Below are 14,129 nucleotides of genomic sequence, written 5' to 3'. Positions count from 1 at the left end.
TACTGATTTATGGAACTTGAGAAACAACTTTTCCTGTACAATCTAAAGTGACCTTTGAGATATTATCTAAGGCAGCAATATCAGTATTATGGTTATGAACATTTCTTGTCCTATTTAAAATATTACCATACCTTTTTTGTGTTAAATAACCTTCCCTCTACTACTTGAGCAGCCCCTTAGCACAATATGCTAAAGCAACTTCACTTCTCATTTGTGTCTAGATAGTTCTGTTTTTGTATTTTCCACCTAGCATGTGGCAGCACTTTACTGCAGGATTATTAATAGGTGTTCAAAGTGGCAAAAAGAATGCAAGAAGCACGGATGATATAAATTTTTTCCTGCTTGCCCTTCTCTGTCCTTCTGTAGCAAAGCCTTTTGGTTATCCAAATCACACATGCTTCATAGAAGCAACTGTGCAGATGGTCAGCAGAGTTAAGGAAAGAAAAGCTAATTTCTCAGTGATAACTGGAAGACCATCTGTAGAATGCAAGATCTGCAAGTTTCAGGGCAGAAGAGTGATCTGGTTAGTTTTCTCTCTGCTTTACAACTCCAATAAGTAGTAACTGAAATAGGGCTGAAAGCTATTTAAAAAAACCAAACCAAACCAAAAAAGCCCAAACAAAAAACTAAACAAAAACAAACAAAGAAACAAACCAAAACAACAAACAAAAAAACCCCAAAACAAAGACAAACACCAAACCCAAATAAACAAACAAAAAAAAAAAAAAACACCCCCCCCAAAAAAACCAAAACAAAACAAAAGTAAAACAACAAAATAGAACAAAACAAAAAACCCCAAAAAACCCAAACCCAACACCCACTGCTAAATCATGCTTGCTGCACAGTAACACCTGAGGAGCATGAAGATGACAAAGCATAAGATTTAGAATATATACTGCATGTGAGTACACAAACATGTATCAAACAATGGAAGTGTTGGATGAATGTCCCAAAACAATAAAATGTTTACTGAAAAAGGCCCTTAACCTTCCTGGTTTACAGGATCCCACTGAAATGCTAACAGATGATCTAATATTCAGCTAAACAGTATTTGTGTTCATAATTAAAATCACACATGATACGGCACCCTTTCTTCAATCTTAAAGATATAGCCATGTTCAGCTTCTAAAACTATGAAAACATTTACAAAAAAGAATGAAGCATTTCTAAAAAATATTCAAGTTTGTCTCCTCAGAGTATAAAGAAATGCTACAAGCAAAAGATAAGAGAGGTTAACTGTGTTCATATTTTCAGATGTAGAAAAGATTAAGAGGCACAAAGTGAGAGACTTAGTAAAACAATGTTTACTTAAAACCAAAAACGTCTATATCAAAGAAATTAAAGATACTGGTGCTTGCATTTCCTTACACTCTTCAGCAGTGTGATAAGTAATAGAAGAATTTTGCTTTCGCTAAAAGTAATGAAACAATTACTTCCTAGGCTAAAGCTATTATTAGTACAATGATCCAAATGTTAAGAAAAGTAAAAGACTTTACTACTGGGAAAAGGGGGGGATCGATCTGAGGAAACACCAACCCAACAGCCCCCCCTATTGGGATGCTCACCAGATGATCCATATCAAAGGGTGGTAACTCCTTTGCAATGGAATGAGAAAGAACAGAATGGGTCATCTCTGGTATCCCTTGTCCTTGAGATAAGAGAGGAACTGAAACCACTGAGCCAGAAAGACAAAGGAGCTGCAAATTGGCCCAGACTTGAAGGAGAAGGTGTACCTGACCACAGGACTGAAGAAAGAAGATAAGGTTGTAGAAGAAGCCAGGAGGCGTGCCGAAGGTGGTGAAACCGGCAGCTGGGTGGATAAAAGGGGGTTTGAAACTTAATCAATTTGGTGAGCCTGGACGGAGCTGTGACTCCTCGGCCACCCCAGCGCTGCATTTGCTCTCTTACCTTAATAAAGATTCATTAATCCATATTTGGATGTGATTGGCCTTAATCTACCTATAACAAAATTTGGTGCCGTGACTCGGATCCAGACAGCTGGCTCGGAATTCAACTGTGGGAGGGCGCCCCCATCCTTGGATGGTCCCAGGGGGAATCCCGACCTAGCTCACCTGGATTTTCTGAACCGAGATAGGGGAGCAAAGAGGATACGGGGTGGGGGATCGGACTCCCCGGTAACACCCCAAGACGGCCGTTCCCCGGAATATTTGTGCACGAAGACCAAACGAAGACTCTGGACTGAGTGAGTATATTGCGATACCGTTCGGTTGGGGACTGGGTACCCGGAGTGTGAGTGACTGAGACGTCCACCGGGCTTAGGAGTCCAAGGAGCGAAGCGAGCGTGGACCTCCCATTAGTGCGGTTCCCACTGCCCGCGAGGGCGTGGGCCACGGACGGGGGAAAGCGAGTGAAAGCGAGTGACTCGTGTGACAGAAGGCACTGCCCGAAGATGGGCCAGAGCGAAAGTAAGGCTGCTGGCACCATACAGAATAAGCAGGGTGGGGGTGGTGAACTCCCTAAAATACCTCCAGATAGTCTGTTAGGGCTTATGATTAAGCATTGGGATAATTCCCCCTCCCGAAGAAAAAAATATCTAGGGAAAAGATGATCCATTATCGTATGGAAGTATGGGGGGGGAAGGAGATAAGGAGGGATTTATATTGGCCAGTTTATGGCTCTTCTGAAGACTGGATATGTCAACAATTAAATATTTATGTAAATGACAAACAGCCATTTAATAAGGAGGAGAGTGAATACGCCTTCTTATGGATTATAAGTACATCACGAACCTCAAGTTTATTTCTGTTAAAGGAAAAGAAAAACAACAAGAAAAAGAAGGATATAGATGACACTCCACCTCCTCCTCCTCTCTGTGTTTCCCCTTTTTAATCCACCCCAAGACTCTGGGCGGGATTCTTCTCCCTCCGCTCCCTCAGAGTCCCTGTTAATTAAAAAAAAAAAAAAAAAAATCAATTCTGAGTCTGATGAGGCAGTAATTCCTCCTCCACCTAGGAGGACAACTAGAAGTCAGATTCGGAAAAGCAGAAGGGAAACATTATTATATCTGTTAAGGGAAACAGCAATGGGAGGACCCCAGCCTGGAGTTGGTTTTGTATCGATCCCACTCAGCTCCGGGGATGTGAGAGAATTTAAGAAAATTGGGACACTTATTGGAGGAACCTCTAGGGGGTGGCAGAACGGTTTGATCAGTTCCTTGGCCCAAATATTTACACCTGGGATGAGATGGAATCCATCTTGAGAATCTTATTTACTAGTGAGGAACAAGGAATGATCAGAACCGCTGGTATGAGACATTGGGACCAAAGACATCAACAAGGACCCGCTGGGGATACAAAGTGCCCCCCCCCAGAGACCTAATTGGAATAATTAAGTCCCGGTCCATAGAAATAATATGATCGACCTCCAAGACATGATAATTCAAAGAATTAGAGATTCAGTACCGAGGGGCCAGAATATTAATAAGGCCTTTAATGAACAACAAAAGAAGGACGAGACCCCCACTAAATGGTTAGAGCATCTAAGGAAGGGCTTGCAATTATATTCAGGTCTGGACCCTGATAGTCCAGTGGGTCAGGCACTATTTAAGACCCAGTTTGTGGCTAAATCCTGGACGGATATAAAAAAGAAACTAGGAGCTAGATAGTTGAGTTCCCAGGGTAATAGGGAGCCAAGGATTGCCACATTTCCCACACAATCCATTAGGGAAAGGCTGGGAAGAAAAGCCTAGCGGTGGGGGAAAAAAAAAAAAAAAAAAAAAGGAGCAAGAAATTACCAGGTGGTATTCCATCAGACAGTCCATTATGAAAGAAGTTAACAAATTGGGATTACAGCCCATATATCAGAGGAAAGAGTAAAATCAAGATGGTAAATTATTGTATGTTTAAATGGATTAAAGGACCTATCAGGGAAGATTCGATGTATGGGCCAAAATATGGATCAGAAGAGGATTGGATTTGTTAAGCTCTTACTATTTGTTAATTCAAAGGAACCATTTAATCAAGAAGAAAGTGAATATGCCTCATGTTGGAAGGGGTTGCGGAGATTTGGGATTTTTTTTTTTAATTGAAGCAGGGGGAGGTTGAAGAAGGTGAAAGGGAAAGAAAGGAGATGGGACCCTTTGGATAATTTACCCCCCCATATAACCCGGCATACCTAGAAAATCAAGGGGTGAAGGGGGTGCAGCAGGAAGATGCGGGTGAGGAGGCCCCTGTTGTTAATATCAGACCTGAAACCCGGCAGCAACGAAGGGGGGTGGGGGTAGGGGGGTGGAAATCGTTTAAGGGAGCACGGGGAGGCTAGGGTTAATCCCTTGCGGGGGGGGGGGGGGGGCGAGTTCCAGCAGCAGGAATTCAAAGGGAGGGGTAGGATTTGTGGATGTGCCGCTCACTAATGTAGAAGTGAGGGCGTATAAAAAAGAAATTAGGAAGCTATTAGAGGACCCTGTGGAGCTGTCGGAAGAGATTCATCAATTTTTGGGACCCAGTGCATACACACGGGAAGAAATGCAATCGATTATGGGAATCCTTTTTTTCCCCTGAAGAGGGACAGATGATCAGAACAGCTGGAATGTGGATATGGGAGAGAGAAAATCAGCAGGGGATACCCGGGGAACAGAAACTCCCTGTAACCCCTCTGCAGTGGAATCAGAATGAACAAGAGGGGAGGAGAGATATGAGTGACTCTAGGTCATTATAATAAGAGTCTGGATGAACTCCTGAGAGAAGCACAGAAAGTATATTTGGAAAAAAAAAAAAAAAAAAAAAAAAAAAAATGGGAATTAAAGGGAAAGTGGGACCAAGAGAAGAGGCACCACTGGCTAGGGAAATCCCAAGGGGATGTTTTTATTGTGGGAAAGGCAGGGGGCATTGTAAACAAGAATGCCCCCAGAAAACATGGGACCTGTTGGTGTTTGAAGTAACCCAACAGGATGAGGGTGGTAATCACTAGGGGTGTCAGGAGCTCTACCTCCTGGGGGGTATACCAACAGAAGAGTCCTTGATAAATTTGAAATTAAGTCCCCAGGAGGAATTTTATGTAAAAGATACAGCCTGCGCTGTATGGGCCAAAGGCAAAGGGGTTTTGGTCCCAGTTATAAAGAATGTGCTAATAAAAGGGGAAGCTCAATATGCTGTTAATGATCTGTTGTTAATGCCAGGGGTAGGATGTAATTTGCTAGGTAGAGATTTACAAGTGCAATTAGGAATAGGTGTGGTGCTGGATGAAGGAAAACTGGTGGTTAAATTCCTAGAATTATGGGAGTATATTCAGGAACTAGAGCATGACTGTGTGGATTTTATAAGTTATCAAAAGAAAATAAGAGAAGATCTGTTAGATGAACCTTTGCCCTATAGGAAAAAAACTATTTATTGATGGGTCCTCTCGATGCCTAGAAGGGAAAAGAATATTGGGTTATGCAATTATCGAGGGGCAGAAGATGGAAGTGTTTGAAAAGGGGAAATTACCTGCTGGGTGGTCAGTACAAGTCTGTGAACTCTATGCCCTAAAACAGGCATTGGTATATTTGAGAGATAAGGAAGGGACAGTGTACACAGACTCAAAGTATGTATTTGGAGTGGTTCACACATTTGGAAAATATGGGAAAGAAGAGGGCTTATAAATACAAAAAGGAAGGAGCTAGTAAGTTTTAGAAGCCCTGAAGCTCCCTACAGAAATTGCAATTGTGCATGTGAAAGGACATCAGAGGGGAGCATCAATGGAAATAAGGGGGAATAATTTAGCAGATTAAGTAGCCAGAGAAGCAGCTAAAGAATTATCATCAGTAGTTTTATTGGTAATAACAACGGGGGATTATGAGAATTTAGCCCCGAATTTCACAGAACAAGACAAGGTTATACTTAAAAATAGGGGGGGAAAAGATACAGAAGGAAAATGGACTTTACCAGATGGAAGGTAGATGTTAAATGAAACATTATCATGAGAAATTCTGTCATTAATACATCAGAAAATACATTGGGGAACGCAATCACTTTGTGATCATTTTCTTAGACAATATGGGTGTATAGGAATATATATGGAGGCTAAACAACTAGTTGATCGATGTCTGTTTTGTTAAAAAGTGAACAAAAAGGTAATGAGAAAAAGGTGGCTGGGGAACAGGAGCTAGCCATACAAAGCCTCCAGGTAGACTTAACAGAGCTACCTCAAATACAAGGGTGGAAGTATTTGTTGGTATTAGTGGCTCACTTAACTCATTGGGTGAAAGCAATCCCCCACACCAAGGGCAATGGCAAGCATGGTATCCAAGGTGTTATTGGAAAACATTATCCCCAGATATGGATTAACAGAAAGAATAGACTTGGACAGAGGAACACACTTCATTTTAAAAATTATGCAACAACTATCTGAAGCCTTAGGGATTGAATGGGCGTGGCACACCCTATGGCACCCTCGGAGTTCTGGAAGAAGAGAAAGAATGAATCAAACTTCAAAACAACCCTTGACTAAGTTAATGATTGAGACTCAGATGTCTTGGATTAAATGCCTGCCGTTGGCCTTATTAAGGATCAATACTCAACCACGAGTGGACCTGGGTATTTCTCCCTATGAAATGATGTTTGGATTGCCATATATGAGTAATGACAGGGATATTGTCACCCCTGAAGTAGGAGATCAGTACGTAAGAAAGTGTGTAATAAGAACTGCTAATGCTTTAATGAAACTAAGAAAGAAATGGCTTCTGCCTCAAATACCACCATTGGATTTTAATATCCACAATGTAAAACCAGGTGATTGGGTATTGATAAAAGTGTGGAAAGATTAATCATTAACTCCTGAGTGGGAAGGTCCATTTCAGGTGCTGCTGACCACCGAGACAGCAATCCGAAGAAAAGGAAAAGGGGTGGACTCTTGCCTCCTGAGGAAAAGGACCAGTGGAAAAGCCTCAGGAGTGGACTGTGGTACCATCAACTGACCAACTACAAGTCACCCTCAAAGGACTAAGTAAATTCATCAGGAGGGGACTGAATGACTCTTAACCAGTGGTTTGACTGGGTTTTTGACTGGGTTCAGAGGTAATACTGTGAAAATTTACTTATTCATTTACTTACTTGGTGTATAGGGAACCAAAAAAAAAAATGTCAGGGAAAAGATGGCCTTTACTGAGCATTAACTGGCAGACAAGTGTCAGAGTGGCTTTTGGTAATAGATTATGAGCATTTTGGATTCGATCAGGCATTGCTAGAATATCAATCTAATAGGGTAATACCTTGTCTTGAGTATATATACGGATGTCATGAAGTGTGGGTTTTGTGTGAATGTGTAATGTGTCACCAAGAGGTGGTATTTCTCGCAGATGGAGAAAATTGTGTTATAACTGTAATAGGGACTGTGAATATAGGGAAGGGGCACGAACTGTAACCTTGATTTATGGGAAAAAGAGGTTAGTCCCCGGAATTTTGGATGTCCCTGAGGGTTGATGGAAGGACACTATCAGAAAGTGCCAAAAGTTTGCTTTGCTTAGAAACAAAGGAAGTGGCTACAAAGGAGCTGCACTTGAATTGACTAACTCTTAACCTCTGTGCTCGCCACCAAGAAGACCTTTTTCTCAGCTGTGGGCTGCAACCCCATAGGCATGAGAAGTGGGAGTATATGTTATACCGGACCTCTGCTAATCATCCTGGTATGGTTTGCTCTAATAGCGGCAAATCCGTGCATCAAGTACTTACTATTATGTCCAACATCAGAGTGTGGAAAAAGGTTGGATTTTTCTTCCTTTGTGCTATGGCAGGCTTACTGTTCTTACCATGTTTAATACCCTGCTTTATATGGCTAATATCTCATGTTATTGAGGGGATGCAAATAACAGCAATGTCGATAAACCCTGAAATGGCTGCATTGGCTGGTGCCCACAAAGTTATGATATTAAGAGAAGAATGAGACTAAGTGTTAGTAAGCTCAAGCAAAATAGAGTATTAAAAAGGAAAAGGCGTGGTTTGTGATAAGTAATAGAAGAATTTTGCTTTCGCTAAAAGTAATGAAACAATTACTTCCTAGGCTAAAGCTATTATTAGTACAATGATCCAAATGTTAAGAAAAGTAAAAGACTTTACTACTGGGAAAAGGGGGGGAATCGATCTGAGGAAACACCAACCCAACAGCCCCCCCTCTTGGGATGCTCACCAGATGATCCATATCAAAGGGTGGTAACTCCTTTGCAATGGAATGAGAAAGAACAGAATGGGCCATCTCTGGTATCCCTTGTCCTTGAGATAAGAGAGGAACTGAAACCACTGAGCCAGAAAGACAAAGGAGCTGCAAATTGGCCCAGACTTGAAGGAGAAGGTGTACCTGACCACAGGACTGAAGAAAGAAGATTGTAGAAGAAGCCAGGAGGCGTGCCGAAGGTGGTGAAACCGGCAGCTGGGTGGATAAAAGGGGGTTTGAAACTTAATGAATTTGGTGAGCCTGGACGGAGCTGTGACTCCTTGGCCACCCCAGCGCTGCATTTGCTCTCTTACCTTAATAAAGATTCATTAATCCATATTTGGATGTGATTGGCCTTAATCTACCTATAACAAGCAGTGTAAAATCTATGAAAGTATGTTTAAATGTCTCACAATATCTTTTGACATTAAGCTTATAACTATCATGTTAAAGTGTAAAATTACCTAAAACTTCTACAGTGTTGTTACTGAGAAGAGATGTATACCTATACAGTGATGCTTGATAGTAATGCTGGGGAGAGGGTGTGGTTGACAGTGTCCTCTGATACGAGGATATGAACTTCACTTTTAAAGCAGCTGCAGCATCTTGGCTTCTGCGAATTCTTACTTTCTGTCCATAACTGAGCATAGGTTTAATTGTGCTACACACTACTCAAACCTTTATAAATTTAATCTTTTCCTATGTGTACATAAACTGAGCACAGGGAAAGTTACCATTGCATTTCTGTGAAGGGAGGGGTTGGGGAATTTCTCTATGTGCAGTCTATCAACATGCTTGCTCTATGAGGTCTTTTTCTTCTTCGTTTTAAATATATGTAAGAAAACTGAATTCTTGCCAGAGTAATACAGTACTCTGCAAAGATGGCAGAAAAAGAACTGGTTTTCTCAGTGCTTACAGAAAGCTAGTGCACAAATGTGGCTCAAACACACACCTCCATTCACAGTTTTTAACTACGCATGCACACAAGTCTTACATTCCAAAACCAGAACCTGCAAAACAATTAAAAAAAATTGTACTTTGAGAAATTTCCACTTATCTAAAAGTTAGGAAAATGGGCCCTACAAAACTTATTGCTATTAAGGAGTACTTACTGGACTGTTCTGCTACTAACATATCCTTCATACCCAAGTGCCTCTACTTTATGATTAACTGTAGCCATACCCTTGTAAAAGTCTATTCCAAGCACAATATTTAAAGTTATACTGCCTTTAGCTATCAAGAATACTTTTCTTTACTGTTCCAAAAGTCTGACTTTACTACTCAAATATATATACATTAGTTGTCCATCCCATGTTAACACACCTTAATATTTTCCCCTGTTATGATACTGCAGCTTTAAAGGAACCCTAAAGTTATGTTGCAGTAATCAGTTAGCAGGTTCTCAAAGACTAATACTCTGGTAAATGCTATGCTTACAGAAGTAACGGGCAAAGATCAAACATCTGCTAGCATTTATTACTTGTTCATGTAAGTGATGTATTTTCTAGATGTTAAAATACTAGCTGAATGTTACTACCCCTCTAAGACAGGATAAGAAAAAAAAAATCTACTACCTGCTAAAAAGGATTAAATAAAGTACACCACAGACTACACAACTTAAAAACAAGCAAGATTTGTAGCAGGCAAAATAGCTCCTGAAGGTGGCTGTTTATAAAAACAGTTAATTGTTTCACAATATTAAAACATGTTTTGTGATTTCCAAATGGACTGGTTTTAAAGTTCTCTGAAATTAGTTTTAAACCAAATAATAACAAGAAGGCCCCTGGGGCTATTTCTGCCTGCCTGTGCTGTAGGACTCACCACATGCTCAACACTTTCTGGCAGCTATACAGAAAGAGAGTAAGGAAAAAAAGAGAATCAGAATATCACACAGAGGAAGAATTTTACATCTTTTGTACAGAACTTGGTAGACAGAACACCAGCTTGAAATACTTCAAAATTAGTTGAAATACCAAAAATACATGCACTTCCCTAGTATAGAGAGATGTGCTATTGAGGGTTTAGCTTAAAAAGCACAAGCTATAGAAAGTTTATTATTTAAATATTTAAAGCCAAAATGTATTTTTTTTTTTTGCCCCCAGTGGCTGTTCAGTTAAGAAAATATTTTTTGAATAACTATACAAGTAAAATTCTGAAGTAGCTGAGCACACAGGATGTAAATAATATAAAAAGATGGACATACTTAGTTTCATCCATTACTTCTACTTCTGCAGGAGCTGTGATGGGTGCATTTGAATGGCCTGCAGTTGGGTCATCTGTGTTCAGTTCTCCATTTGTTGAGCTTACTACCTGAAATCACCAGAAATACCTGAAATTATGCTAGTGCCAGACATATATTTCTCAATTCCTAAAGTTACATTATATCTTCAAAAATTACTAATTTCTGTTAATACCATAATTCTTTTTATTCCAATAATAATATATTTTCCAGGTTTTACTCCTGCATCCCTGTACTCCTGACATTTTTCTTTCTCGTCTACTAATGGAACTGACATCTACTTGACAGACACAAAGTGAGTGGGTAAGCAAAGGAATTCTGTTGATCAGGTCTCCTGATGTCCCCCGTGTCTCTTCAGACCCTTAAGGGAAGGCACTAATCCTTTTCCTGGTATCAATTCAATCTTCCCCTATCTCTGCTTCTTTGGTGTATTTAAGCTCCTTAGTTTCCTTCTTTGTGTGGCCTGATTCAGCTGTATCTCAGAGTACTCACCAGAAGAGGGGAAAACTAAGATATTTTTTAGACCTAAGAGTGTAGGTGGTGTTTTTGGTTTTCACTCTCAGAGCACAAGAACACTTATTGCTGTCAAAAAAAAGATCAAAAAAGTCATCTTAACTCCCATTAATTTACTCTCAAATTCCTTTGTCAATTCTTGAGCAACTAGGACAGGACAGCACAGCTCTGGTTCTTTGGGAATGTTTGTTTTGACTTTAAACCAAATGGAAGGCAAAATTATCTCTCTCTCAGTTCTCGTCAGCTTTTCTGCATGACAAATGGAGTTATTCCAGTGGCACCTCCCTTACTCACCTCACAGAATCTGCCAGGAAGCTGGTTAACTGGATACAAACAAGTGTATATCTGATCAGGGCTGTGCTAACTATGCCATTAAAGTATCAAGAGGTCTACTAGCTACAAAGTAGCAGCAATGCTTTGTAAAGAAACACCAGACAAAAATACCATCTGGACCAATAATGTATGGGCCTGCAGAAAACATCTGTAAAACATAATCAGCTACAGGAAAGTAGACCAAGAGTAGTTGACAGTTCAAGATTCTTACCAGCTGTTGCATGAAGGTCAGAGATTAAGGTGGAAGAAAGCAGAGGGAAGTAAAGTTATCATCACTTACTTATTCCCCTTACCTTTCCAAACGCTCCTCTTAACATAGTAGTTATGTCTCATCTATTTATAACCAGAGTTAATAGCCTTGCCTACCAAGGTTTGCTTTGTGGTTCCTATTGTAACTAAGTACAGAGCTTCAGAAGTTTGCTGAACTTAAGCCATTTCCCATGCCATATCCCTTCATCAGACTGAGTTTTCATTTCACTAAAATAGGAACCGCTGCCAAAAAAACCCTGCAGCCCAATAACAAAACAAAAGGATAGATGTCTGAGATTACAAGAATCTAATTACTTAAATTCTGGTCAATATACCTGAAGGAATTTCGGGAGATTGGATTTTATTGCTGTGATGACAGGTAAGTCACTGGAGTTTCCACCAGATAGCTTTAGCTTACTTACATATTATTGGAGCCTGCAGAAGCACTAAACATTCAGTGACAGAAATAGGTAGGAATTGTACTTAAACCATAAGATGGTGGGTCAGACATCTTGAACTAAACACCCTGAGTTAGTAGATTCCTTCTTTTTTACAAGTATCTTAATATTTGTTGTTATCATTGTGTACATTTACTAGTAAGGGGAAACAGTATATCCCAACTGTATCACCATGTATCTTACTGTGCAGATAATTAATTTCATTACCTCTTGTGAAATACTCAGTGGTAACAGTTATAAGCAGAGTGGAAACTTATGGTGTTTGCGTGGGAAGTGCTTGCTAAGTAAGACATGATCATTCATGAAAATGTAATGGTAAAAAAAATTTTTCAACTTTTCCAAATGAATTCTGTATCCAAAGGATCTAAATCATAACTACGTAACTAACCACAACTACAGCCTGCACTAATCCATATAAAGCCATTAAGACTGTAGTTAACCTTGCCTGAAGTCCTAATCATTCAGGATTTGTTCCATGATCTAGACTTAAACTGAACTTCTCTAAAGAGATCCTCAGACCTCTTGTCTGCACACAGTTTAGTAACTACAGTTAATTGGAAATAGAAGCCTTTGTCTTCAGTTTACTGAAGTATGGGCAGGGTACGCCAAGAAACAAGAGGTATATGCCGCTTTCTGGATGGGAAGCAAACCCATACGCTTTAGCATTCCTGACTGTTGTAAAGAACATGTGACAGTTTGCACAGGTATTTGCAACACCTGTTGTTTTCTCCTCTTTTCCTACAAAAAGCAAATGAAAACATTTGACTTTTATTCAAATATCAAACACACTGCCCAACTCCAGCGTCTAAGGAATATGGCATTCTCCTTCACACTTCTTTGCCCAGAGTATCTATTCAGTCATTCACCTCTATCTTCTTGGACAGCAGATTCAGAAAAAGTGATCAAACTCAAGCATGTACACATTCTTCATTTGAAGTGGAAAATATGGAAGTAGATACGCAAAAATCCTTCCTACCTTAATTACCTAGTTATTAATATTATTTTTCAACAATAGGTTGAAAAAATCCGTCTTCCCTTTCTGATGGATAAAAACTTTATAAGAAAGGGAAAACATTTTGATGGGAACAGAGCTGTATCTAAGCATGTCTTTATAGTCTGCCTGTCTATCATCACTAGCGGAGATTATTCTGGAGAGGCAACCAGATCAGCAAAAAGAAGTTTGCTACTCTGGTTCCAGATTCATGGATGGTTCCTATTAGTCTCCATCAACAACTCTTTTCTGGTGTCTTCTGACAATTGTTAAAAGAACATCTGCAAGATCTGAACAAGTCAAAACACCTCCTGCTTCATAACATGTTTGGGTTTTGTTTTTTGGGGGGGGGGTTTGTTTTGTTGGGATTTTTTGGTTGGGTGTTTTTTTGTTTGTTTGTTTGGTTGGTTTTGTTTTTCTTTTTTTTTTTTTTTTTAGTTAATCGCAGTTAGTTACAATCATACTAACCAAAGCAGACTTCAGCTTTGAAGAAGCATTAACCATCTTCTGCTTGAGTCAATGTACTGCCATATGGTAACAAAGAACAAACCTTATTTCAGGGTTTCCCGTGCTTATAATAGAGGAAGCAGAGAAGCTATAACAAACTGTTTGGTGATCCTTTTTTTTTAAATTCTTCAAATTGACTTCTAAAATGACTAGTATTTCTTGTCAGTGGTTTTCTTTTGTGAGAGAAGTCTTTCTTTGCAAGATATCATTTGTCCTAATGTGTTTTTTTATTAAGACGACTAATTTCTCTAAGAAACTTTCACACAGTATTTGTAGAAACCTTCACACCAGATAGCAGAAGACTCTCCTGCCTCACTCTGGTTTGTCTCTAGCAAAAAGATAGAGATCGTGGAGAAAGAGACCTCAGTCCTTCCCATATACATACATTAGACACATCCACCAAATACACAGCCTAATATGATCAAGTATAACTGCCCAGTGCATAGCTTAGTTTAGATGGAAGGAAAACAAAGTTCATCTTTTTGGAAAGAGTTGTGACCTCTGAAAGTGTAAGTGAACCAAAGTGTATTGGTAGTCTGAAACACATCATTAGTCATGCTTCTCCAGAATCACAAATACCAAGTTTCACTCTAGTCTACTTCTGCTGAAAACAGCTCTAGTAACAGTCTCCAGTAAAATGAAGAACCAAGAAATAATACACCTGCAACAGAGCAAAATATTTACCTTTTAAAAA

At 39.7% G+C, this 14,129-nt stretch overlaps 1 protein-coding gene across 6 annotated transcripts in view; it reads right to left on the bottom strand.

Annotated features, from left to right (window-relative positions):
- The window catches only part of CSNK1G3 (casein kinase 1 gamma 3), a 92,580-nt gene that overhangs the window by 5,854 nt on the left and 72,597 nt on the right, over positions 1-14,129 (bottom strand). For 3 of the 6 annotated variants that reach the window (XM_042787767.1, XM_042787765.1, XM_042787768.1), the window contains exons 12-13: positions 10,349-10,455; positions 9,967-9,990 (exon numbers count right to left, since the gene is read on the bottom strand). The exons of 2 other annotated variants lie outside the window; for them this stretch is intronic. In XM_042787767.1, coding sequence (XP_042643701.1) covers positions 9,967-9,990; positions 10,349-10,455 — 131 coding nt within the window. The remainder of the gene's footprint in view (positions 1-9,966; positions 9,991-10,348; positions 10,456-14,129) is intronic. One more of the 6 variants, XM_042787769.1, reaches the window with a different exon arrangement.

Source organism: Tyto alba, unplaced genomic scaffold, assembly GCF_018691265.1.
Source record: "Tyto alba isolate M040663 unplaced genomic scaffold, T.alba_DEE_v4.0 Super-Scaffold_13, whole genome shotgun sequence".
NCBI classification, from domain to species: Eukaryota; Metazoa; Chordata; class Aves; order Strigiformes; family Tytonidae; genus Tyto; species Tyto alba.
The sequence above is the reverse complement of the archived record's forward strand: the minus strand, read 5'-3'. Positions and strand labels throughout refer to the sequence as shown.